We start from the raw sequence: 27,012 nt of genomic DNA on the forward strand, positions 1-27,012 counted from the left end.
TGTGCTAAATAACTGAGGTTGCGAGAAGGATTCACCTTCCTGTGCCCCTACACAGCCCTGGAAGAGAAGCTCTGGGGAGATCTACCCCAAATTCCTCCCTTTCTAGGCACTATACGATGTTCCACCTTCTGGGACTTCCAGAGTCTGAGCAGGGTGGGGAGAGAGGTGATTCTGCAACCATTCAAGTCCTCTGACCCCAGCAGAGCTGATTGATAAAGGACTGTGAGGTGAAGTAGAAGTATAAGATGTGGGGACAGGGGCCCCCTTGGCACCATGAAGCTCAGGTTTCTAACAGCTAGTCTCCTGTAGAGAGAGAAGAAAATAAACTCCTCCTAGATCTTGATTTACCCCAGAATGGAGACTGAAGGAGGGTGCAATATCCTGAAGACATTTCAGACAAACCTCAATTGCGTACCACCTAGGGGAGCATTTTCAACCTCAGAATAACTGGCATTTGAGACCAGATCATTTTTTGTTTGGGAAGAGGCCCTACGCACTGCAGGACGCTTAGCAGCATCTCTGGTTCCTGCCCACGAGAAGCTACTGCACAGCTGTGCCCTGCCCCCCCCAAAGAAAAATCAACCTCCCCCAGTTGAGGGCCACTGCCTTATTCTACAAGGACAGACGGCAGGGTTCCTAAAATTCAGTGTTATTGAAATTTGGGGCTAGATCTCTTCACTGAAACATGATTGTACATATCTGTGGGGTACAGCTTTGAATATCAATACCTGTAATATGTGATGCTCATATCAGGATAATTAGTATATTCAACATTATACGATGTAATCATTTTGTGGTCCTTTACCAATTTCTCGCTAGTCCCCACCCCCACCCCACCACTGGGCTGGATCATTCGCTTTGTAGAAGGTAGAGGGTCCTGTGCTTTGTAGGATATTGAGCATGCAGCATCCCTTGTCTCCACTCACTAGATGCCAGGTGTGCCCCTAGTTGTTAGCTCCCTGGAACTGAAAACCTGACTTTTAGAATGCCCCCACCCTTTGGTTTTGTTTCTCTAAATCTCGTTCCTCTAAGTTTCTGTCTCCCTAAGTCTCTGTTCCCACCAGCAGGCTGAGCAAGCTGTACCCGAGTATAACATTGTAACTGCTTCCCCCAGCTAGCCCAAGGTTTGTCTCCCCAAGTCTCTGTTCCCATGAACAGGCTGTCTCCAGAGTGGAACACTGTGACCGTCTTCCTGGGCTAGGCCGGATGCCAATCTTAACCCTATGAAAGAAGACACCCAACTGCCTCTAGGCACTGATGCCATTCTTTGGCTCAGCCCAGCAGGTCCACCTTGCCGCTGGCTAATAAAATCTTTTCCTCTTTACCTGGCTAGTATCTCCTTCCTCAGTGACCTTACACTTGTGGCAACCAAAAACATCTCTAAACATTATCCAATATCCCATGGGTGGCAAAGTTGCCCCTGTAGGACACTTTAGATCAATTGTCAAAACTTTGGATCCCTGAATTGGCCAGCCACCAAAAGTGTCCTAAGCTCTATGCTGTTTTGTCCCAATTTTTTTTTTTTTTTTTGGCACAAAGTGAGCCACAAAACAAGCCACAGGTTCTACAATCTGAACATCGGTTTCAATTCTCGTTCTACTTCTAGACACCATGCCCTATGAAGTCATTGAATCCCATTTCCTTATGTTAAGTCGATAAAATGATTTGGGGGGAAAAATATTCCACAAAGTTTAAATCACAATGAATTTAAGATATAATAGTCTGACCCAGACACCTCCCTCCACAATGTATCTTTGTTTTTCAAAAAATCCTAACCATGAGCTTCGTACCCAAATGAAACCCTAAATTTTAATTCATCCCAGCACTAATAACTTGACCACTTCTTACGTATTCTCCACTCCATACTCTCCAGCACAATTCCCATTGATGTGAACTGTAGGCAAAGATTTCAAACGTAATTGCATCCCCCCAAACACTATTACCCCAAAGCCTAAGTTAACATCAAGCTGAGTATCACCCCAAAGACCAGAGCAATCTTGAACCCTTGAGATTTACCTTGAACAAGGGACTGCAAATGATAGCAATGCTGAACTGTAAGATAAATTGGGTCCTTTGTGGTCTGAGTGATTAAGCCATTCTACTTCCATTCGTGAGATAACAAGAACTGTCCTTGAGAGTCTGTAACCTGGGCCAGCCAGTTAGCTCAACTGGTAAGAGCATGGGGCTGATAACACCAAGGTCCAGGGTTTGATCCCCCTACTGACCAAAATACGCGTGTATAAGTTCTCAACCGAAATCATTAACCATAGGCCACTGTTTTTGTAACTGAGACTTTACCACTTCCCTTATAACAATGTTCTCATTCTTAGTCACATCTTTTTTTTAAACATTCTGATGTTGCGGAACAGTTGGGGGAAAGGGGTAAAGAAATAGGGTGGGAGAAGGGAGGAGGGGCAGGGCTGAGGCCTGTGGCACCCCCTCAATCCTGCAGGGGAGACAGGGGGCTTCCAGCGGTTCTCAGTCATTGCTGGGCTGGGTGCACGTGTCAAGGGGGCAGGGCTGAGGTCCCCAGCACTCCCCCCTCCCTGGCTTAGTAGCCCAGAGGACTTCTGGTCCTTCTAGGCTTTATAGGTGTTCTTTGGTGATGTGAGACCTTTCTTAGTTAATATCAAACTTTGTCTCTGGTTGTGGGTATTGTTTTTTCTTCCAGTTCTGTGTTGGATTATTTCCTGTTTCCACCACTTAAACTCTGCACTCTAATTTGTTGTCCTTCGCTCGCTTCTAAAATGGGGGAACTTCCTGTGGGACCAGCACTTGAGCTCTGTGGTTGAACTAAAATTGCTGCTTTGCTGCTGATTCCCTGGGCAAGGATTTTTGTGCAGCTAAGGTTTTAATGGTTGACTTTATAGGTACTTCCAGCCCTCATGAGATCTGATACACCCGGGTTGTGTAGAAACTCCGGTCTGAGCCCAAGTCTTTTTCAGCAAACTGCACTCCCTGCAGTTCTATACTCCTGACCAGTCACCGTGAACGGTCCTACGCTAAGTGGAGGGCAGATCAGCTGTCCCTGCTATGCCCCAGTGTTCCCCCCGTAGGCCTGTCCCCCACCGCCCATGCTACAGACACTTCCCATGGGGCGGGCCCTGCGCTAGTCTCTTGCGATGACTCACCAGCCTCTGACTGGCTCCTTTTCAGTTGTTGTGGCTCCTCGTTCCTATGTGGGTCCACAGGAACCCTGTTAGTAGTCTTGCTGGCCTTAGGGCCAGCAAGGCCCTTTTCTCCCCTGCAGCCTCCAAGCAACTTCATCCGAAGGACACAGCTGGAGCTTTTGCCGGCTCCTGCTCCATGCACTCAGCAGCTCCAGCCTGGAAGAGGCCAGGGCTCTCAAAAGTTGGAGCTGGTTCTCTCATGGTTTCTCCTGCCTTCATGCACTCCACGCTCCATAGGTCTCTCCTCTTCCCCTGAGCTCTAGTGGCCCCAGCTTGGCTGTCATTGCTTTATGGTTGTAAATTGGTTCATTTGTGGGAGAGTGACACTGGCAACCTCTATTCTACTCTCTTGACTGGAAGCCATCCTCTTGAACTTGATGGAAAAATTGAGGATAGGGAAAAATTCATTTTTGTTAGCGTGTGGGAACTTGTGCTAAGATAGTGGTGACTAAACTTTTTGAAGTTCTGGATTGGCTTTGATGCATTTTTTATGAATTAACAGCAATAGATCGTGGATAACATAAGAAAGGGCTATGTTTTCATGGCAATTGATGAGAGACTGACAGAACAAACAGAAGGGGGACAGGGACAGATACAGAGCCACAGAGACAGAGGATATCACTGAAAGTTTAGAGACAGTGACGTGGCAAATTTGTTACATAAGTAACAGGATTAGAACATGATTGGCAAACGTGGCCCACAGGCCAGATCTGCACACTTGTCTGTCTCTAGTTTTATTGGAACACAGTCATGCCCATTCTTTCATGTATTGTCAATGGCTGCTTTCATGCTACAAGGGCAGTGCTGAATAGTGGTGACAGACCATGTAGCCTGCAGTGCAGAAAATATTAACTACCTGCCCCTTTGTGAGAAGTTTGCCAACTCCTGGGTTAGAATATTATAAAGCTTGGTAGCAAGAACACTGGTCATGTAGACTCATCAGGCAGCTTTAAAGTAGGTCAAGAAATACTGAGCTGGGGAAGAAAAAGAAAATCAATGAAATTCTTAGTAATACTTTTTCCTAGACTTAAATATGCCAAGTATAAAATTTATTCCAAGTTTGCTCTTGGGCATGTTAATAAATGCAGCTTCAAACAAAGCGCTTTAACTTTTGTTTTATTCTTGTGAGAGATAACATTGTGATTATAAAGTGGATGTGACTTGTATAGAATTTACCATAAGCTAGAGAAGAAAAAAGAGCAGTGCTAAATCCTACATTTTGAAACCTAGTCTACTAACATTTGACCCTTTGACCTTCATTAATGAGATGTCTTAGATCATATCTCACCCGCCCACCCCAAACACAATTAATGGAGAGAATGGTCTCAGGCTGCTCAGGAAAGAAAATCACAATATGACGACCTAGTTGTGCTAGCAACATTACATGCAATTGTCAGTCTGGGATTGCTTTCTTTCACTTCCTTCAACAGCTTCTGTATTTTCATATTATATTCATCTGCCTTCAACCTGGAAAATCAGAGAACATGTTTTCAGAGTGCCTAGTTTTTTTATTCCAAGGATTCTAAATTGCCCAAAGTGCCTGAAAGCCTGTTTCAGGGCCCTCACAGCAGAAAACTTTTTTCTGTGACATTCATATGGGTTCCTATTTAGTAGGTCCAGATTCTTTTTAAAAGTTATCAGGCTAGGGCCGAGCCCGTGGCGCACTCGGTAGAGTGCTGCGCTGGGAGCGCGGCGACGCTCCCGCCGCGGGTTCGGATCCTATATAGGACTGACCGGTGCACTCACTGGCTGAGTGCCGGTCATGAAAAAAAAAAAAAAAAAGTTATCAGGCTAAAGTCTGACAGAACATTGCAATGAGTTCACCATGGCTTCAGCTGTTTCTGTAGTTAGTATCTAATGTGAGCCAGAGCTGGTGTCTCTCTACATGGTATAACTCTTAATGTCGAGCCCACCTACTGACAGTTTCTGTGCACCCTGACTTGAGTGGGCTGTGGCTGCTACTAGCTAAAGAATTAAGGGGAGTCTGAGAGGTATGCGGCTCATTCAAGCAAGCTAATTAGATTACCTCTAGTGAATCTGGTTAGAGATACTAGTTAAACATTTAGTGAAACTAACATTGTAAAAATGAACTCCAGGGTTAATGATAGCAAACTTAAGTTTAACACGGCTGCAAAATTCAACCCTGTTCATCAAAGTCAGGTGATTGAGAGAACGAGATAAGACAGAAATCTAAAACATAGTGACATAAGAGAATACAGGGTTAGAGATTAGTCCCATTTCTTTTTTTTTTTTTTTTTTTTTTTTTTTTTTGTCTTTTTCGTGACCGGCACTCAGCCAGTGAGTGCACCGGCCATTACTATATAGGATCCGAACCCGCAGCGGTAGCGTCGCAGCGCTCCCAAGCGCCGCACTCTCCCGAGTGCGCCACAGGCTCGGCCCTAGTCCCATTTCTTGATGGCATTATAGGTTTTGGTCCTGCTAGCAAGAGAAGCAGGACACTACCTTACTTAAGTTTTATGATATACCTCTAAAACCTTAAGCCAATTTTGATGGGTATCATACCTATAACCAAGACTAATCCCACGATCGAGAAACAGATTATATTCCTTGAGCAAATATGACTGTGGGCCTATTCATGAATGTTTGAGCTTAGACAGTAAGAACATCCCACCACCCAATCACTACCCTCATTCTATCAGAAGACAAAATGATAATGGAATCAGATGGTAGATAAAGGATAAGAGCAGGGGCCACTGAACTACAGCCTACAGGTCAAATCTGGCCCACTAATGTAAATAAAGCTTTATTGGAATAGTCATTCTTGTTCATTTACATATTGAACGTGGCAGCTTTTGCTCAAAAGAGGCAGAGTAGTCACACAACCTGTTTTATTTACTACCTGGTCATAATGGCAAAGTGTGCACACCATGTCTAGAACATCAAGTTTAGATATGTATTGCAGGGAGAGTGAATAACATTAGAGTCCTTTGATTAAAAGCAAAAGGAAGCTAAAGACAGACTTAAGTAAGTTATTGAAGAGATATAGATGGCTCATGCAATTGAGAGAACATCTGTAGGACCAGCTTCTGAGAAGCTGAGACCCAGCGCAGCTCCGGAGATACCAAGAACAGGAGGGGTGTGTGTCTGTCTGTGTGTGTCTGTCTGTGTGTGTGTGTGTCTGTCTGTGTGTGTGTGTGTCTGTCTGTGTGTGTGTGTGTCTGTCTGTGTGTGTGTGTGTCTGTCTGTGTGTGTGTGTGTCTGTCTGTGTGTGTGTGTGTCTGTCTGTGTGTGTGTGTGTCTGTCTGTGTGTGTGTGTGTCTGTCTGTGTGTGTGTGTGTCTGTCTGTGTGTGTGTGTGTCTGTCTGTGTGTGTGTGTGTCTGTCTGTGTGTCTGTGTCTCTGTCTGTGTGTCTGTGTCTCTGTCTCTGTGTCTCTGTCTCTGTCTCTGTGTCTCTGTGTCTGTGTCTCTGTCTCTGTGTCTCTGTCTCTGTGTCTCTGTCTCTGTGTCTCTGTCTCTGTGTCTCTGTCTCTGTGTCTCTGTCTCTGTGTCTCTGTCTCTGTCTCTGTCTCTGTCTCTGTCTCTGTCTCTGTGTCTCTGTCTGTGTCTCTGTCTGTGTCTCTGTCTCTCTGTGTCTGTGTCTGTGTCTGTGTCTGTGTGTGTGTGTGTGTGTGTGTGTGTGTGTGTACTCATACAAGCTTCCAGTCTGTTCTCTAGAGTGGCTTAAGTATGTCTAGTAAAGTTAAGGGAAATATTGAAGAATACTCAGTTCAAAGAAAAGAACATTTTGATAAGAGCTTAATACAGAATTCCTAAGTTAGGAAGAATGCTATTAGCCCATGCTATTGATTTCTGTAAGGTGTGTTCCCAACCCCAGAAAAGCTAGTCTCTTCATGAGTAATTCACCATAACAGAAAGGCCATACCTAAGTGTCTTCAGGGGTCCATTCTTTTGTTTTAAAGCCTCAAAGAGCAACGTTACTCCACTGTGCCCCAAGTTATTCTGGAACAGGTCCAGAGTTTCCAGCTTCTCATTGCTGAGGAGAGCAGATGCAAGGTCCTCACAACAGAGAGGAGTGATGGAGCAGCCCCAGAGCCTGTTGAAAAAGAACACAGACCTACTTATTTATCAACCAAGCTCTTATCGAGAACCTACTGTATTGCCAGGCACACTCTTACTTGCCGAGGAAATAGGGGAGATCAAATCATTCTCACTAAAATAAGCTACATGAGGACATCAAGACATGTCACATGAAAGACAGTGAATAACGGTATTGAAACGAAAATAGGGTAAGTCAGTCAACCAGAGAGGAATTGGGTAGATTCTATCTATGGGTCAGTGAAATCCTCAACAGGAAAGAGACAAAGAAACTAGAAGGAAGGGAGATAGTAAATTACCACGGTGATTAAGGAAAGGAAGTAACTGTAGCTGAAATGGGGGTGGGGGGTGCACGGGAAGAGTAGACAGAGTTTGGCTCATAACTAACAAGAGGATCCCATAAGACCCTGTAGGCTATTGTAGAAGCTTTTAGATTTTATTTTCCGTGAGACGGGGAGATTGAGTCTTTGAAAATGGAAGTGCCATGATCTGCCTTGTAACTTAAAAGGTCTTTCAGGGTTACGGGTTAAGAAACTTTACAAGATCATTGTCAGAAACCTGCAGACCAGTTCAGAGATTATGCAACAATCCACGTGAGAACTGGTGGCCCAGAGGAGTGTGTTAGCCACTGAGGAATAGGTGGTCAGATGCTAGGTGTCAGGAAGAAGTTATCTCAGCATAGTCTGAATGTGAGCTGTGAAGGAAGAACTAAAGGATCAGAAGGCTTAAGTCAATGAATACAAGGACTGGATTGTTTTTTGTAGACCTTATTACTGAGAGTTCAGTTAGTCATATTAGTAATGCATGACATGAACATGTTACTTCCATTCCCCACCTCCTTTTCCTAGAGCCCCTTTGAAACTAAATGGTGCTTTGTAGGAGGTTCTATTTAGGGTAGATACAGATCATGCTAGTTTATGTATAGCTCTACTACGCAGAAGTAATCAGTCTTGGAGGAAGCTTGGCTGAAAATTTTAAGTTCCCCAGGTAGATTAAAAAAAAAAAAAAAAAAAAAAAAAGAGCACCCTGTGTTCTTTCTAGTGTTTCTTGTCCCTGCAGAGCACTAAGGAAGTAGTCACATTACCAAGATTCTCTTTCCATTAGAGTTTTAGCTGCAAACTAGGTTGCATTAATGAGATACCTCTGGCTGAGAGTTGGAAGAGAAATGATACAGACGTCACATCCCATTTATGGAACCACTGTATTTCCGGGGGGGGGGGGGGTATCCCGTCTACATAGCTCCCTGGTCACTGGATCCCAGCAAAAGCAGCATGTTCCTGAGATCTACTTCACTGGGGGCCATCCCCACCTATGTCCCGCTTCTGAATGACTTAAGCATCCAGTTACCTATGTTCAATTGCCCTTGAAATTGGACTAGGAGCAACATGCTATAATCTGAAATTTTGGGATGTAGAAATTAAGGGTTTCCAAACACTTTCAAAAACGAGCAAAAGCACCTACCCTAGGCATCTTAGGTTACAATTTGGATCCTTTAAAGCCTCACAGAGAAATGACACTCCAGCAGCGATGGGATTGAGACTCAGGTCCAAGTTTGTTAGGCTGGAGTCTTCTTGGAGTATCTTTAAGATATGTTCACAGCCCCGTTTGGTTATGTTGCAGTTCGATAGCCTACAGGACAATCAAATAGAAGTCTATTATCCCCCTGATTTTATGCCCTGTGAAGCAGTTTTTACTTCCAACACCTACCTCAAAAGCTGTGCACTTCCAAATGGTCTTGTACATACAAGCATCCAAATGGAGTTATGATTGTTTCCACCTTGCCTAGGCAGTAGAGGATTAAACTAGTCTGTCCGCCACCTTTTATTATGGAGACACACACATCTAAGATACAGGTTTTCCTAGGACAGTGGCCCATCTTATAGGTCAAGAGCTTAGCTCTGGGTTTCATTTTCTGCATGGTTAGATATTGAGATTCCATCTTTCTTATCTGTTTATGTTTTAAGTCTTAAATTTAATTGGCCCAGCAGAATTGTGATGTACCCAGAAAGCAAAACATTCCTGATAACACAGTAGCTGGGTTTCTAACAAACACTGTAGATTCTCCAATAAAAGCATAGGCTTCTACAAATCCTCCTGTTAGGAGGACAGACCATAGAAAAGGACTGTCACATGATACCTTTAAGCAGATGGATCTGCAATCACCCTAACAGACGTGTGCCCCTAGAATGGCAGAAGAGCAAGAGAGGGCATAGAACCTTAAGGACACTACAAAGAGCAAACGGATATGTGGATCAAAAGACACTATACTTTCTATTATGTGAAATTCTAAAATGTGAAACTGGAGAGTTTGGGAAGAGGAACAAAGTCTAAAATTAGTTTTGACAGCCTACAGAATGGAAGCTTGGCCACACATTGACTTCATATTTTTAAAGTAATGATCACTGACAACACAGTTTATAGAGAGGGTTTCATACCTATTACACAGATGTGACCATGGGCAAGCTAAGTAGATCAGGTTCAGATTTCTAACCAGCAAAATTAAAATAAGAATGTTTATCTCATGAGATTGTAAGAGTTTAATAAGCCTTGTAAAATTTAGTACAGTTGACCCTTGAACACAGGTTCGAACTACATGGGTCCACTTGTACACAGATTTTTTTCAACCAACCTCTGATCGAGAATACAGCATTCATGAGATACAGAACCCACGTACATGGAGGGCTGACATTTCACATAGGCAAGGCCTGGGACTTGAGTTGCCATAGATTTTGGTATATGCAAGGGGTGGAGGCATGCACATCCTGGAACCATTCGCCCAAGTATACCAAGAGACAACTATATAGTCCCTGATAAGCAGTTAAGTGCTTAATAAGTATGGGACATCTTTTATCATTTGTTCAGATGCCTAAATCAACTCTTAAGATTGGGTTATTTACCTAGTGACATCACATATTATTCTAAGGCATATCATTTCAGTAAAGATATTATCTCTTCCCTTTTCTCTGCCACTAGATACAGAAACACTCAAGTCTTAAGTGACTGGGACATGTGTAGATTAAGGTGTATCCTAGATTAAGCCATGGGGTTGGGGGGTCTCTAGGACCAGCTAGAAGCCAACAGGCAATAGGAAGGGATCCATAGAAACCAAAACTGGATAAAATTTACATAGAAATATGTCCCCAATCCTATCTTTTGAATGTTGTTCTAATTTTGATGCTGAGGCAGAACTTGCTCCCATACAACAAGGGTCAGCAAGCTACAGTCCATGAGTCAAATCCAGTCCACCTCCTGCTTTATTTTTTAAAGAGTTTTAGCGGAACACAATCACATTCATTCCTTTACATGACCACAGCAGAGTTGAATAATTGCCATAGGGATCATATGTCCCACAAAGCCTAAAGTATTTACTACCATCTGGCCTTTAATGGTGGGGGGAGATTTTACTGGCCTGACCATGCAGCTCAACCCATCCCCAATTGCAGGAAGCAGTATGTCATTGGATTTTAAGAACACGCACAAAACAGACTTGAGAACCCCTATCCCAAATCCCCATAGTAGGAAGAAGATTCTGAATGACATGGAAGTAAATAGTAACATCTCTCCTTGTTTCTATTCTTTTTCCCTAATTTCCACCAGGTTCTTAGCATCTGTATTTCAAAGGAATTAAATACTTTCATATCTGTCCTACTTGAATCCACATGTTTGGACACAGGCATGCACACCCAGCAAGGACTTACATAAGGGTCTGTAGTTTACATTCAGGGCAACTTAAGCCCTCACCCAGAAGTTTGACCCCACCGTCCCCGAGGTCATTCTTGGCCAAGCACAGGTATGTCAGCCTCTGGTTGACCATCAAAACAGAAGCAAAGTCCTTGCAAGAGGCTTTTGTAAGATGACAATTTTCCAACCTGCAAAATTAACAAATGAAAAAATGGTGGGAACATTTCCAAAGTCTAAACTTCTTGGCTGTCTCCAAATGCCAGGGTCCCTCAGCTAGCATTGGTCAAACTCCCTGCCTTCTTTCTATCATGTGCTAGCGATCACAGCCATAAAGAGACAAATGAGAAAACAACAAGATGCACCAGCCATCTACCTGGGACCAAAAAACGGGAAGCAGGTATTTACACCAATTAAAGGCTCCATAGCTACTGCTTCTCTATGGCCCAAGATCTAAAACGGAGTTGCTCCACAGGAAAAGAGACTTACGATAACCTCTGCAGAGAACATTTTGGATGTCTCAAAGTCGCACACAGCACCTTGGCACCCTCATCCAGGAGCTCACTGTCTGAGAGGTCCAGGTACATCAGGGACTGGTTGATTTTGAAGGCCAAGGAGAAATCAGCCCATTGCTGAGAGGTGGCAGAACTAGATCCCAACCTGTGATATGAATAGGAGGCAAGTCATTTTTCCGGAAGGACGGGAGACCGCATTAGCTTACTATTCTCTGCTTCCCTAAAGATCCTGCATTTGGGCTGTTTACAGTTTGGAACTACAATAAAACTTCTATGAACATTTTTTTCTTCTTTCCTTAAAACACAAAAGATCATGTCCTTGGTTTATCTCACTTTACTTTAGTAGGTATCCAGCCAGCCCTGGCCTGGTTACTGGAGAGATCTGGTCTCCTTTGTTTCAAGTATCCTCATAGCCCCTTCTCCAAAAGGAAAAAAAAAAAAAATGTTAATACAATTCTGTTTCACAACATGGATGCTTGGATTTTAATACAGTAGTTCCCACTTATCCACCGAATTTACGTCCTGAGACCCACAGTGGATGCCTGAAACCAGACAGCACCTAACCCTATATGACGACACTTCAAAGTTTGTGGAAAAGTAGGATTAAAGGATCTTTCTACAAACTCTTGCCCTCATATGACAATACCATGTTTCTTTTCTACTTATACATACCTATGAATACGATAGGCACAGTAAGAGGTAGTAATAAGATATTATAATACAGTAACAAGTTATGTGAATGTGGTCTCTCAGAAGTTTATTGTACTGTACTCACCTTTATTTGAACCACAGCTGACTACAGGTAACTAAATCCACAGAAAGCAAAGCCATTGAACAGGACAGACTACCGTATGTGATTCTACAGGGAAAAAATTGATGCTCCATACCCGAATTAAAAGTTCATCTTTGTAACTTTCAGGGAATATAAAAATTAAAGCAACAAGAGGGGGGAGAGGGAGGAGGAGGGAGATTTCGGTAATGGGTCACAATAATCAACCACATTGTATATTGACAAAATAAAATAAAGATTTTTAAAAAATTAAAGCAACAAGATACAATTTGATACTTAGACAGTCAGGTCTAAAAATGTTAGGCTTAAATTTTGCAAGGATAAGGGGAATTAGGAACTCCTCCAGTTGATGGGAATATGAATGCTGCACATCTGAGAACAGACAATCCATTAAATCCATTTACCTTGGAATTTGAAACCTGACTATTCTTGCAGACACTCAAATATCCTCAAAGAGTTCACCACAGATAAGACTAACTCATGGCCCTGTCTCTTATGTCCAGAATCTCTACAAGTTACTTGATCTTTGTAATATTCATTTTTCTTCACATCTATACTTTGGGGTAAAGTAATATCTTCATGTCAAACAAAGAATACAGTCCATCTGCCTTGTGTGCCACGTAAAATTGGAGTTCTTAGAATTAGTGCCTTTCTTCATCTTGGAGCTTAACCTATAAGGATATTGTACATCTATTTATGTCATCAGGATACAAGATGGATTAAATGCCTCAAACCAGATGAAAATAAGATTCTATATCAGCCACTTTACATTTTGGCATTTCCATGCATCTACTGAGAAACATCAAGATTTTAAAGCTTTAAGTTTTTCTAAGTAAATGAAAAAAACAGCAGTAGCATCAGAAATCAAAATGATATGAGCTATCATTTATTCCTGTCCCCTGTGCAAAGCAGTTCACATGCATGTTTTATTCAATTCTCAAAATCCCATCTTATGGATGAAACAGCTCAAAATCATATGGGTCATAAACATCAGAGCAAGAATTTGAGCTCATCATTTCTAACTCTAAAGACTTGTGCCTCTCACCAGTACCCTGGGTTGCTACTCAACTAAAAGAAAAAAAAATGGTACCCTAAAGACTGATAATACTCATCAGGAGAGCTATCTGAAGAGATGGACTCTCAAACCAGTGAGCCACTAGGAACCAGGACACTTGACTTTATCACAGCATCACTGAGCGGGTCAACTGCGTTCAATGGCTGCTCTTAGTAACCAGTAGGCAATATGCATTTTGGAAAGTCATGATGACAGAATTCTTGGTTTCTTTGCCCTCAGGGTTAGTTATTCAATGCAGAAGACAAACTGGTGGAAGAGAATAAAGGCCAACACACCACCTAGGTCTATTTGAGAGATGAGTCCCCCATTTGGCATGGCATCCTGTCACAGTGGCTACCCTTCTTTTGGTTCCCTCAGCAACACTATACAGCTCAGTTTGGATACTAGGATAGCAATGACCATGAGGATCTACCTCAGATACTGTAGGTTGCATCTTGGGTGTTTGAGGGTCTCACACAACATTGCCAACATCATCTCATCCCACTGGACACAGCCCTCTATTGTCAGGTGAGTCAAGGTCTTCTTACCAATGAAAGCCAGACAGAAATCTCGATAAGCATCTGTAGGGAAGACATTTCTAATCCTAAGGAAAAAGTAGAAAAAAAGGGATTTCATCTTGTGCTTATCCTTATGTTGTTCAGAGGCATATGTAAACAAAGCTGTAATATGTTTCAGAACTACTACAAGTTCTCATTTCTTCAGTTGTCTCAACCTTTCAAAGGGAAGTAATGAAGCACATTTCATTTCAAACAAGTGCTATTTTGCTCTATGGCTGGTCGAAAAAAAGAGTGACAATGTCTTCTCCCCTAAATTTTGGAAACAAGCACATTTTCTAACACATCTTACAAGAATTCATTAGGAAGTGTCCTACAACAAGGTTCAGAACCCACTGCTAATGAAACAGTAGGTTGAAAAGAGAAATTTATCTACGCTGAGGATGAAAACTCCAGCTTGTGTAGATCTTAGCTTAACTGAGTCTAATGAGAAAGCGAAACAGTAACTTAGCTAACTGAATGGTGGTTAGGTCTGTTTGCATATTTCCTTGAGCCTTTTCACAGCATATGATTTATAGAAATAAACTATATTTAGGTACAGGAAGACTCTACAAGGCTTTATTCTAGTTGAGCAGAGTAAGAAGTGACTGGCTCAAAATCTAGGTATTTAAGTTTCATGTCTTCACTCTTTCCAAGGTTCCTTCAGCCCCTGCCTATGTCTTCCCAGACTCGAGACTAAGATCACTTCCAAGGATCCCCATATCTCCTTGTGTTCCCGCTTGTGTGATTCCAAGTGAGTGGGACATATGTCTTTCTTCTAGCCAGTTAGGGCAAAGGTGTTGGAAAGAGCATGACTAGGTGGTTACATTACATAGAGTAGTAGCACCGACCAGATGGGAGTCTACCCCTAACCGGCCTAGGAAGTGTTCGACCTAACAGAGTGGTAGCTGGTAAGAAAAAGGAGAGGGCTACTCATAGAAGCAGGGCATAATGATGGGAGGTAAAAACGGAGCGGGCTTGGTAGACCCTGTCTCTGCTCGTGCTGTTCTCAGATGAAATATCCCTATCCTTCATTTCCTTCAACATCCAGCTCACATATACTTCCTTCCCTCCCCCCTCAATGCCTACTGACTTTCTATACTTTTTACTTCTTACTCTACCCCCAATACAGTCATATCTATCTCTACAAAGCACCATTTATTCAGGCCATAGGAAGTTAAGGTTTATAATGATGGACACCTTGGAAGTATGAGCCATTAACAGCTTTTTAATAATTTCCCTGTTCTCTTGTGTGGTTGTACAAGTAAAAAAAGGATAGAAGTAAATCTTACATGGGATATAACATGAATGTTTTTTCTAAACCAACTCCAGGCATCAAGGAAAAACTCAACATTAAAAAATGATTTTCCTTTCTTATGCCATCGTAAGAATCAATTGGCAAAAAAAAACTCAATTGGTCTCATACTGAAGCTAGCTCATAAATTCCTGTATTAGATATATAATGAAAGAGGATGAACTTTTTTCAGGGCTGCCTTTTGAGATATGCTTAATCTACCCTAATCTGAGATAGAATTTGAAAAACCACTATTATTCTACCACACTTTTAATTCAGATCTTCATTTTCACTTGTATTTTTAAGGCTTCTTAACCTGTTTTCATCTAACACCTCCAGATGACACATCTACCTACTCTCTGTTCAGGGGGATGAAATGAATTCTTCTCCCTAAACCTTGAACTGGTCTTGTTACACTCGACCATTTAAGTAGTGAACATTCCCTATGGCTTATCAAAAGCAGCCTCAAAATTCAGTCCTCAGAGGAACAGATATCCCCTGATTAGAATTCCTGTTGAAGTTCTCCTAAACTCCTACTACACAAATTAGAAGTGCCTTTTTCCCCCCATGTAACTCCTTACAAAACTGGAGCAATACAAATATTTCAAGGTCATACAGAAGACGTGTTGCCACCATTGCCAACACCAATCTATTGTTAGATTCTTTTGCTTTGTATGTAGAAGTTGCATGGCATAGCCACAGGTAGGCCACCCTTCTGAAATAAGCAAGCTACCTGTCACCTGACATCAACAGGTAGTCAATTCATGTTTAGCATTGTTATGTATTCTAGATAACTAAGACACTGAAAATTTAATGCTATTTAAGTCTGCTAAGGCATGTTGGCTTGAGCTATAGTTTCAGCAATGTACCCACATGTAATTATGACAAGAACTTATCCCTCGAACATGTGTTGGTTTGAAAGTATGTCATACATTATGACAAATGAAACAGGCCAGGCGGCACAAAGTCAAATACTGGATGATCTCTTATATGCAGAATCAAGTATAGAAATGGGGATTACCAGAGACTTGGGTGGAGGGAGAAAGGTGTATAAAGAAGAGAGATGGTAGCCAAAGCAAAAAAAGTTTCAGTTACGAAAAATAAGTTCTAGTGATCTATTGCATATGACAGAAAACAATGTATTGTGTATTTCAAAATTGCTAAGAGCAGGTTTTACATGTCCTCATCAAAAAAGTATGAGAGGTGATAGTTAATTAGCTTGATTTAACCATTCTACAATGTATGTGTAACATATTACGCTAAGTAATTGTCTTATGGAGTACAATTAAGTCTTAAACTTTGAGAACACACCAAGAAAATTATTTTTAAAAGGATGTTACCCGCCTAGGTAGTCTTGGTTTGCATCTGTTTCAACTTAATTATTCAGACTCATTTCTCAGTGCCATTCCCATAACACTGGTTATAGATTCACTATTTCTTTACCAATACTCTTATTCACACACTTAATGTGCTCTCTGGAATATTTCCTCAATTCCCACCCAGGTCCTCCTGACATATGCCTAACATTTCCAGTAGGCTGAGTTCTAAATACACCCCCACTGTGGATGTCTGGATAAACTCTTGGCCAAATTTCCTGAAAATGACTTGATGTAATACGATTCTCTCACTCAGCTAGCTTAAGGATGGGAACTATTTCCTTTTTATTGTACCTGCGCACCTAATCAAGGCGTTCAAATACTGTTCACATATTAAATGCAAAAAGCTTGGCCACATCAAAAAACCTTCATCACAAAATTAGCTTCTACTTACACCACTTTCTGCAGATGACAGGTGACACGGGTTATATAATCACAAAGAATCCTCACTGTGGAGTCACTCAGAAAGCTTTGACTCACATCCAGAAAGCTCAGAGTCCTGTTTGAGCTGACCACAGAGCACAGATTTCTCCAGTGGTGAAGAATATAGTAGTCGGCTTGAGACCTAGAAGTGATGGACAAGAGCACCTGTTAAAGTACATATGAGAGCTGGCTGGTTAGCTCAGTTGGTTAAAGCACAACCTTATAAAAATCAAGGTCATGGATTCGGAACTCCGTACCCACTAGCCATGGAAAATAAAAGTACATATGCCATACCAGCAAGCTGCCAAAAAAAGTACATATGGTATATAGCAGATCAAGGATTTATTCATCTTGTACAACCAAAACTCTGTACCCTTTAGCCAATAACTATATGGTTTGTCATAGTAATTTATTCCAACTAAATGGCACTATACTATCAGTGGCTGAAGTCTAAGGCATGTTGGTTTGAGGAAAAGTTTCAGGAAAAGTTCCAGTGTTTATCTGGTATGTAGTTTTGAACAAAACAAAGTTTCATCCTTTGAACATGTGGTTTGACAGAATGTCAGGTGTAGGTTTAGAGTGTTTACTCAGAAGTTTAGTGCCTACAGTTAGCAAATTTATGTACCACAGTATGGTTAAGAGGGTTGATCTTATGTTTTATCATGAAAAATAAGAGCACAGGAGGAAACTTTTGGAGGTAATGGATAGGTTTATGGTATACATTGTGGTGGTAATAGTTCCACAGGTGTATACTTATATCCAAACTCAGATTGTATAGATACATTAGATATGCAGAGCTTTTTGTGTGTCAGTCATCCCTCAGTGAAGTGCTATAAGCTTTGATGATTTTGCACAAAATGGTGACTGTAATTAACAATGCATGTTATACTTTAAATTTTTTCATCACAAAAAATGTGAAGTGATGAATTTGTTAATTAACTTGATTACATTCTATTAGTATAAATATACATAGAAACACCCCATTGTACCCCATAATCATAATTTAAGATCATTTTTAATTGACAAAAATTAAGTTTAAGAAATAAACCAAGAACAGAAAAATACATGTAGAAAAAAATATAATAAGTATTGGTGGGGAGAGAATATGAAATGGTGACATGTCTAGGGTTATCTATAGGACCTAGTCCTCACAAGAAAACTACAGGGGTCTTCAAAAAGTTCACGCAAAGATTCATGTTAATTCTATTTTTCCATGAACTTTTTGAAGTACCCTCTTACAACACTAACAAGATCTGACTCCAAAGCCTCCATCCCTAATCACAATGTCATGTCTCCCACCTGAAATGTTAAGCAGGAAGAAAGTACAGCAAGAAGAAAATTCTGACCCTAAGCCACAGGGAACAGGAGACTCTGGCCTCTTCCTAATAAAACATGGGAAGAGGATAAAGTGAGAAATAGAATAAAACAGTTCTTACCTCTCAAACTGAGGTGCTGATTCTGAGGTATCATTCTCCAAGAATATCCCCTTGGCTACCTGCAGTGTAAGTTCCCGCAAGTTCTGGCAATGCTTGAGGCAGAACGAAGAGTGGATGACGTCTGTCTTATTTTCCAAGTGCAGAGACATTTCCCTGAAGTGGGCCATTGCACCCTTCACCAGCTCTTCGTCCTGAGATTCATAGAGACAGTACAGAACCTCCTCCGTGTCCATCAGTGAGACGACGGGTTTCTCCTCATTGGAGGTTGCTTTGCATTTCAGTAACTCCTGTTTGATCTCCATTGATATTCGGCAACCAAAAGTTGTCTCCAGCTCCTTGGCTCTCTTTTCATTCAAGAGACCAAAGAAGAAGTATCCCACTTGGGTCAGGTTGGGGTTGCTTAATCTTTCTTCCTTGGAGAACAGCTTCTGCACATCTCCAATGTCCCACCTACGGCTATCCCCGTCTTCCTCCTCGTTCTCCAGGACATAAAACATAGCTGCAAAAAACTGCTGGACACTGAGGTGGAGGAAGGAGTAGCAGCCCTCACAGTCTCTGTCCTTCTGGAGGACGTTCTTGTCCAGGAAAGGACAGAGGTCAGACTCCTTTACCCCAAGCCTCTCGAGGTCTTCTCCGTCAAACACGGACGTCTGTGTCCACGTGCCCTCGGCAGCCAGGAGACACAGAGCCTTCAGCGGGCCTCGGAGGGACTGACCCGGGCAGCTGCCAGGTGCCGGCATGAACTGGCTGCAGAGAAAACGCAGGAACAGCGACGTGGTGGTCTGGCAGGTCAGGCTGGGGTCTTCCCCCTTCTCCATCTGCTGCTTCAGACAAGTGCAGACGATCCAGCACACCGCGGGGGCCGAGCCCAGGTGGAACAAGGCTGCGTTGTTCCTCATCAAGCCGAAAGCTCTCAGTGCTCGATCCTCATCTCCAAAGTGTTTCAAGAAATATGCCTTCCTGTCCAGCTCCAACAAGCCCTCGATTTCTAGGAAGAGGGGCTGTTCGACCAAGAGCCGGAGCTCTCTCAGGGCCCGGGGTCGTGTAGTGATCAGTAAAGTGGCCCTGGGTACCATTTTTCTTATCAGCAAACTACTCAAGAGGACAGGCACAGGCTTAGTTGCCTCCAAGTCACCACATATATCACTGATGAGTGCCCCAGGAGGGGCTCTCAGCTCATCAAAACCATCAACAATGAACAGAATTTTCTGTGCCTGGGCTAGAAGTACCTCTTTAATGTCATCCTTCAGTTCTGGCCAATCTTTGGAGACCAGCTCTGCAAATGTACACGCCCCCACGTGATTGAGCTCCTTGCAGCTGAGATAGAAAGCGTACTTGACTGTCGGACTGTAGTTCTTTGCCCAGTCCAGCATACACTTTTTGGCCACTGTAGTTTTCCCAACACCTGCAGGACCATGCAAAACCACTGTATATGGTGATGGCTGTGTGGGTGTTTTGGAACTCAAGAACGGTATGAACATTTGGCTTCTCCAAGTGACATCATCATGGAAATTGTCACTGCTTCCTGGCCAAAATGTATCTTTCCAGATTAAAGAAAGTTTCTCCATCGTGTTTCTATATCCAACCATTTTACCTGTAGTGGTATATAATAGGAGAGTTGGGGTGCCAATGATCAAACTCACCTGAATAAAAAATATACATTCTAAAGTACCAGAAATAAGAATGAGGAAGAGGAGATTTACCTTCTATGCTCTTAAACTTATAAGGCAGCATTTACCCACCTGGCTTTTCTACCTCCAAGTCCTCTCCAGTGTGTCCCAGCTCTGGGTTATCCATTTCTTGCACCTGTTCACCCTCTGAAATAAATATACAAATATAAGCTTAACCCATAGGATTTTTTATATTTCTAGATCAGATACTGTTGTACATAAAGGAATATTCTTGAGTCCATTTTATTTTTATCCTGGTAAAATGCATGCAAGATTTATTTTAACTATTTTAAAGTGTACAATTCAGTAGCATTAGACAACTTCACAAGGCTGTATACTACCTAGTCCCAAAACTTTTATGGCTCCCAAAAAGATATTCCATACCCATTAAGCAGTAACTACTCCTATCTTTATCTCCAGCGTCTGGCAACTACTAGTCTGCTCTGTCTCTAAGATTTATCTATTTGGGATATTACATATAAATGGGAAGCTAAAAATGTGATCTTTAACTTCCTTCACTTAGCATAATGTTTGATCTTCATGTTCCAGTATATCAGTACTTCATTCCCTTCTACAGATGGATAATATTCTACTGTATGGAAGATAGTTTTGTTTATCCATCCATTGATTGACGTTTGGATTGTTTCTCCCTTGTGGGTATTGTGAATAGTGCTGCTAACAAACATTCATATACAAGTTCGCATCTGAATACCTGTTTTCAATCTCCTAAGTACATATCTAGGAGAATGACCATATAACCCAGTAATTCTACATTTTTGAAGAACCAAACTGTTGAGTCTATTCTTGAATGTGGAAAGAGACTCAAGTTTCTATTCTGAATCAGGAAATATAACACACAAGTTACCTAGAGAGAAAAAAGGCAACTCTAAAGTAGATACTATGGACAAGATTGTGTCCCCACAAACCCAAAATTTATATTGAGACTAACCCAGAATGTGACTATATTGGTGACAGGACTTTAAGAAACTGAGATTAAGCGAAAGCCTAAGGGTGTGGCCAATAGGACTGATACAGAAAAGGCTATGAGGACACAGCTAGAAGGCAACCATCATAATCAAGGAAAGAGATTCTCAGTAAACCAGCCCTGCCAACACCACCTTGATCTTGGTCTTCCAGCCTGCAGAACTGTGAGAAAAATACATATTGGTTGTTTAAGCCACCCATTCTGTGTTTTTTAATCACCCAAGCAGAGGAATACACCATGTTACACACCTCTACTCTAGTAACTTGACCAGAATACACCACAATTTTATCTGGCTTTGCTTATGTCTACTACTGGTATAGAACATAAGCTCTATGAGGGTGAGAAACATCTTTCTTCATCATAAGAATAAAAAAGGACACTTTGTAAAGGACCACAGAGTAAATTTAGGCTTTGGAGGCCACACATTCTCAATTACTAAACTCTGTCATTGGAAACTAAAAGCCACACCAGATAACAAAGACAAACAAGTATGGCCGTGTTCCAATAAAACTTCCATTTTCAAGAACAGGCAGTGGGATGGATTTGGTCCATGGGTCATGGTTTGCTGAGCCCTGTTCTACCACGTTATAGGAGCTCAAATGTTTCATTGCTATTTTAAGTCAAGTGACTTACCAACTGGTTTGAAAGAAACTTTGTCCAGACAAGTAGTTCTCAATTCCAGGGCGGACTTGATGTTTGGAGACATTAATGGTCATAACTGGGTGAGGTGATACTATCATCTAGTGGGTAAAGGCCAGCCCAAAATGTCATTAGTGCTTAAGTGGAAAATCCCTGATCTATACCTGGACTGTCTACAGGGTCAGCTCAATCATTCCCACTAACAGTTCTCAGTTCTTTATTCTGTGAAACTAACAGGGTCAGTCTTGTCTACGATCTCTAAAACTGACACAAAACACAGCCACGGCACAACATACTCTCAGGCTTCCAGGAGGCTGAAGTCTATCTCTTGTTAAACCTGGTCTGATTAAGAGAAACCATTCTCTCCACGATGTACAATGGATACTATAAGCAATGGAAGAAACTGGTATAGAGAATGCAACAGCTTTAGCAGGAGCTAGAGGAGCAAGCACCTGTCACTTACATCACTCTAGCACCTGATGATACAAATCAGTTTTTTTTCTGATTCCTATTTGTTCTCTTGCAAGTATGTTTCTAGTGTTCTGGGGACTCATGTGCTCTCTGAAGATGAAGGCAGTTGGGCTTTTTAAAGCATTGCTGTGGATTGAGTTGTGTCCCCCAAGGTTCATTTATTGAAAGCTTAATCCCCACCGTAACTGAGGGTGGGAAATCCTATTATGCTAATTGAAAGGTGGAGGCTTGAAGAGGTGAGGAGATTGTAGGACCGTGCAGTAGTGAATGGATTAAACGTGGTGGTCAGGTGTGGTACACAAAGGGCTTTAAAAGTAGAACAGAGAGGTTAGTCTCTCTGCTTCCACCATCCTGCAATGTGAGGGGTCACTGCCGCCACCACCAGATGTGTTCCTTAGACTGTGCATTTCCCAGCCTCAGAAATTGTAAGCTATAAATTTCATTTTCTTTATCACCCAGTTCTGTGTATTTTGTTATAAGAAACAGAAGCGGAATACAAGCATTATTCCTGAAATACAAGGGTACTTCAAGAAGTTTATGCAAAGATCTGAAAACGCCTTTCAGTAGCTCCATGAACTTTTTGAAGTACCCGCATATGATCACATTGGTTCCCATTTAGGAATTTTGGGGAATATACTGAGACAACAGCATAGCCAGGTAGAAGATATGCCTTGGGGATCAGTATAATTCCAACTTCAACAAGAAATATGAACCAGGACAAGTAGAATATGAAAATGATTTGTCAGACCACTAAGACCTACCATATCTTGAGGAGTAGGCAAAAAACATTTAGTCCCTGAAGAACTAAAAATAGTGCTATAGGAGAATGAAGACAATATTACTGACACAGAAAGCGAAAGATGTTAGAAGATAAAATGGCCAACTGGTACTAAATAGCTATTCTATGGCAGACCCTGCAGAATGCCAAGTGTCAGATTTAGACTCTTCATTTTTATAAAAATTACATCACCGTGAAGTTCCTACCAGAGAACACTTAGTGAATTACTAGAAATCATCTAATAGCACTAAGCTTAGTAGTAATGGCAGGTTAAGCTGTTTTAAACATCCAGAAGATTGAGCATAGAACTGATTCTGTCTTACCTACACATTACGATTATATGGGCAGATTTTAAAAACCCCAATTCCAAGACAACACCCAACCAATTGACTCAATCTCTCCAGGTAGGACGGTGGAAACAGTATCTTTGAGATTCTCTATACAATTTCATATGCAGATCAATGTGAAATCCACTTCCCTAGAACAGGGCTTAGCCAACTATGGACCACAGTCAGTTTGGTCTGCCTCTTGTATTTGTAAAAGTTTTATTGGAACAAGGGCATGGCTGTTTATTTATTATCTTATTGTGAAAGCAGCCATTTTCAACAGAAGAACTATATAGCTATGACAGACTATGGTCTGCAAAACCTAAGGTATTTCTCATCAGAACCTTTACAGAAGAAATTTGCTGACTACTGCCTGGAAGGAGATGCTAGGTTGAAAACATTTTCTTTTAATGTGATAGAATTGAGTGAGTTTTTTCTATGTGGGAAAGGAAATGTTTATTAAAAGAATGCTGATTTAATTGGTAGCACCTTGGGAATTCAGATATTTTATGGGCATTAAACACATATACATAACTTGTGGAAACAAGTTAGAATATTCACAGATGGAGAGACTAAGGAGACATAACTATGAAATACATCGTAGGACTCTGGGTTCTGGGAACAAGTAAGACATTAGTGGAAAGACTGAAATCCAAATAGTCGAATTTAGTTAGTGTCGTACCAATGCTTACTTCTTAGTTTTGACAAGTGTAAAATGTTTAACATTAGGGGATATCGGGTGAAAGATATATTTCAGAATAATTTTAGGTTTATTTATAAGAGTTGCAAAGCTTTTTAAATGCTGAAAACACCACAAAGAGAGGTAATAGATAAACTAAGGTCATGAACACATGCACAATGCTATCACAGGCATTAAGTTAGCCAATAAGATAGGACATGGGGTGGAAGAGCTCAGGGTAGATAGGCGAGAGAAACGAGCAGAATTCACCACCTGCCATATACCTATCTAGTATAGAATTAGAGCACAGAGACTATTCCTTATGTTTCTACAACCCACAGGACTTACTCCTCATTGCAAATAGCCAGTTTATACCAGCATCTACTTACCTGGGACTTGAGCCTTTGCCAACTCAGACAACTCTGAGATTCATCTTTTCTAAAATGTTCATGGTTATCTCCCTTATCCAGAGTTTGGGAGATTTCTGGATCAGAATTTCTGCCAGTTTCTTGCCACTGGCCTCTTCCACCTCAGACCACAGGGGTCTTCTGTAGTTCATCTTGCAGGGGATGGAACGATAACAGATATTTGAACCTCCTTAATTCATCCTTGTTCAGTTGTTCCAGAAGCATCTCCAGGCTAAACTCTAGCTGTGGAAATGTCATAGTGCCCCAACTATGATACCTCAAGTTTCAGGATTGACCTTAAGTTTCAGGATTGAAGAATTGGGAGGGGAGGGGGACGACGACTCATGAATCAGTATCCTAAAAAAAACACCAGTTGTATATGTGCCAAGAACAGGGCTGTTCTTACCACCCATGCAACAGTGGTGAAGTACTATGTAGACTGAAGAAAAAAAATCTGAACCGATCCATAACAAGAAGATTAAGTCGGTAATCAAAAAAAAAATCTTCCAAAGATGAGTTTAACTACTATCAAGAAAAAAACCAGTGGCACACGAATATATACATGCATGCACTCTCTCAACCTGTTTATGTATCTTCCTGCATGTGGAATATTATGCCTTGTTAGTATTCTTTCCGAAAAGAACTTGACGTTTTGTCATTACTTTTAGAACATCCACCTGGATATGATTAAAACTATTGGTACAAAATGGAAAAGCCCAGGACCTGATGGCTTTCACTGTTGAATTCTACCAAACATTTTAAAGAATATTAATTCTTTCCAAACTCATAAAGAGTTGGAGTACTTCCAAACTTATTTTTATAAGGCCAGCAATACTGATACCAAACCCAGACAAGAACACAACAACAAAAAAAAAAAAAAAAAGGGAACTACAGGCCAGTAACTCTAAGGAAGACAGATGCAAAAGTCCTCAAAAGTAGGAAACTGATTTCAACAGTGCAATAAATAATTCACCATGATCAAGTGGGATTTTTCCATGAGATGCAAGGATGACAACATGTGCAAATCAGTAAGAAGTGATATATATTAATAAGGACTAAGAATAAAAGCCATATGATCATCTCAAAAATGCAGGAAAAAAGCACTTGACGAAATTTAACATTCTTTCATGATAAAAACTCAAATTAGGTATAGAACAAATATACTTCAACATAATAAAGGCCATACACAACAAGCCCACAGTTAATATACTATACGGTGAAAAGTTGAAAGCTCTTCCTGTAAGATCAGACACAAGACAAGGATTCCCACTCTTGCCACTTTTATACAGCACAGTACTTGGAAGTCCTAGTCAGACTGGTCAGGGAAGAGAAATAAGTAAAAGGCATCCAAACCAAGAAGTAAAATTGTCTGCTTGCAGACATGATTTTATATATTGAAAACACCAAAGGACTCCATAAAAAATTGTTAGAATAAATTCATTCAGCAAAGTTACAGGACACAAAAAAACATACAGAAGTCAGGGGGCTGATCAGTTAACACCAAGGTCCAGGGTTTAATCCCTGTACTGGCCATTCTCCAAAAGAAGTCAGTAGGGTTTCTATACACTTAATGAACTACACAAGAAAGAAAAAAAAAATTTCATTTACAATAGCATCAAAAATAAAGCTTAGAAATACACTTAACCAAAGAGGTGAAAGACCTATACACAAAACCATAAAACATTGCCAAAAGAAATTGAAGACACAAATGGAAAGATATCCTTCCGTTCATAGATCAGAAGTTTTAGATGTCCACACTATTGAAACATACAAATATGTATGTGTTAAAATTTTTTAAAGCCATTTGATTCCAAAAAAGAGTGATGTCCATACTACCCAAAGTGACCTACAAATTTAATGTAATCCCTAACAAAGTTTCAAGAACATTCACAGAAATTGGGGTGGGGGGAACACTGAAGTTTCTGGGGAACCATACAAGGACCCCAAATAGTCCTAAGCAAAAAGAACAAAGCTAAGATATTACACTACTGGGTAGTTTTATCTACTATAAAGCTATAGTAACCAAAACAGCATGGTCTGGCATAAAAAAAATAGACCAATGCAACAGAATATAGCCCAGAAATAAACCCATTGAGTGTACAATCAAATAATTTTCAAGAAGAGTATCAAGACCACCCCATGGAGAAAGGATGGTCTCTTTAATAAACGGCATTGAGAGAACTGGATATCCACAGGTAAAAGCATTAGACCCTTATACACACACACACAAATAAGGAACTAAACTGCAAAACTCCTAGGAAAGGGGGGAAAAGCTCCTTTACATTGGTATCAGCAATAATATTTTGGATAAGATGCCAAAAGCACAGGCAACAAAAGCAAAAAAAACAAGTAGAACTGCAAACTAAAAAAGCTTCTGCATAGCAAAGGAAACAATCAGAATGAAGAGACAACCTACAGAATGGGAGAAGATAATTGCAAACCATACATCTGATAAGGGGTTAATATCCATGACTGCTGCTCACGTGCAGAGCAGGGTTCCAAGCAGAAAACATTAGTGGTTTATGAGGCTTATGTTCTAAGAAATTTTAGCTACTGCAATGATCTGGAGAACCAGGAATACAGTAGTACCAATTTTAGTTAGACTGTAATAAATCAATACACATACATAACTCCATTAAAACGTTATAACTGACATGGTATTAAGAATCTTTAAAAAGCACTTCATTAGTCCAAAAGAAAGGAGGAAGAAG

The 27,012-nt window shown here is 41.0% G+C and overlaps 1 protein-coding gene across 1 annotated transcript; it reads right to left on the minus strand.

The window, feature by feature from the left end:
• Positions 1–4,109: 4,109 nt before the first annotated feature.
• On the minus strand, positions 4,110–24,559 carry NLRP7 (NLR family pyrin domain containing 7). The gene is given in 14 exon segments (XM_063089915.1): positions 4,110–4,144; positions 4,555–4,637; positions 7,054–7,224; positions 8,688–8,855; positions 10,925–11,095; positions 11,394–11,564; positions 13,697–13,867; positions 16,882–17,052; positions 17,536–17,559; positions 18,347–19,940; positions 20,089–20,163; positions 24,284–24,318; positions 24,320–24,432; positions 24,434–24,559. Coding segments are annotated over 14 exon segments (3,108 nt in total).
• Positions 24,560–27,012: the final 2,453 nt, after the last annotated feature.

Source organism: Cynocephalus volans, chromosome 3 (genome assembly GCF_027409185.1).
Source record: "Cynocephalus volans isolate mCynVol1 chromosome 3, mCynVol1.pri, whole genome shotgun sequence".
Taxonomy (NCBI): Eukaryota; Metazoa; Chordata; class Mammalia; order Dermoptera; family Cynocephalidae; genus Cynocephalus; species Cynocephalus volans.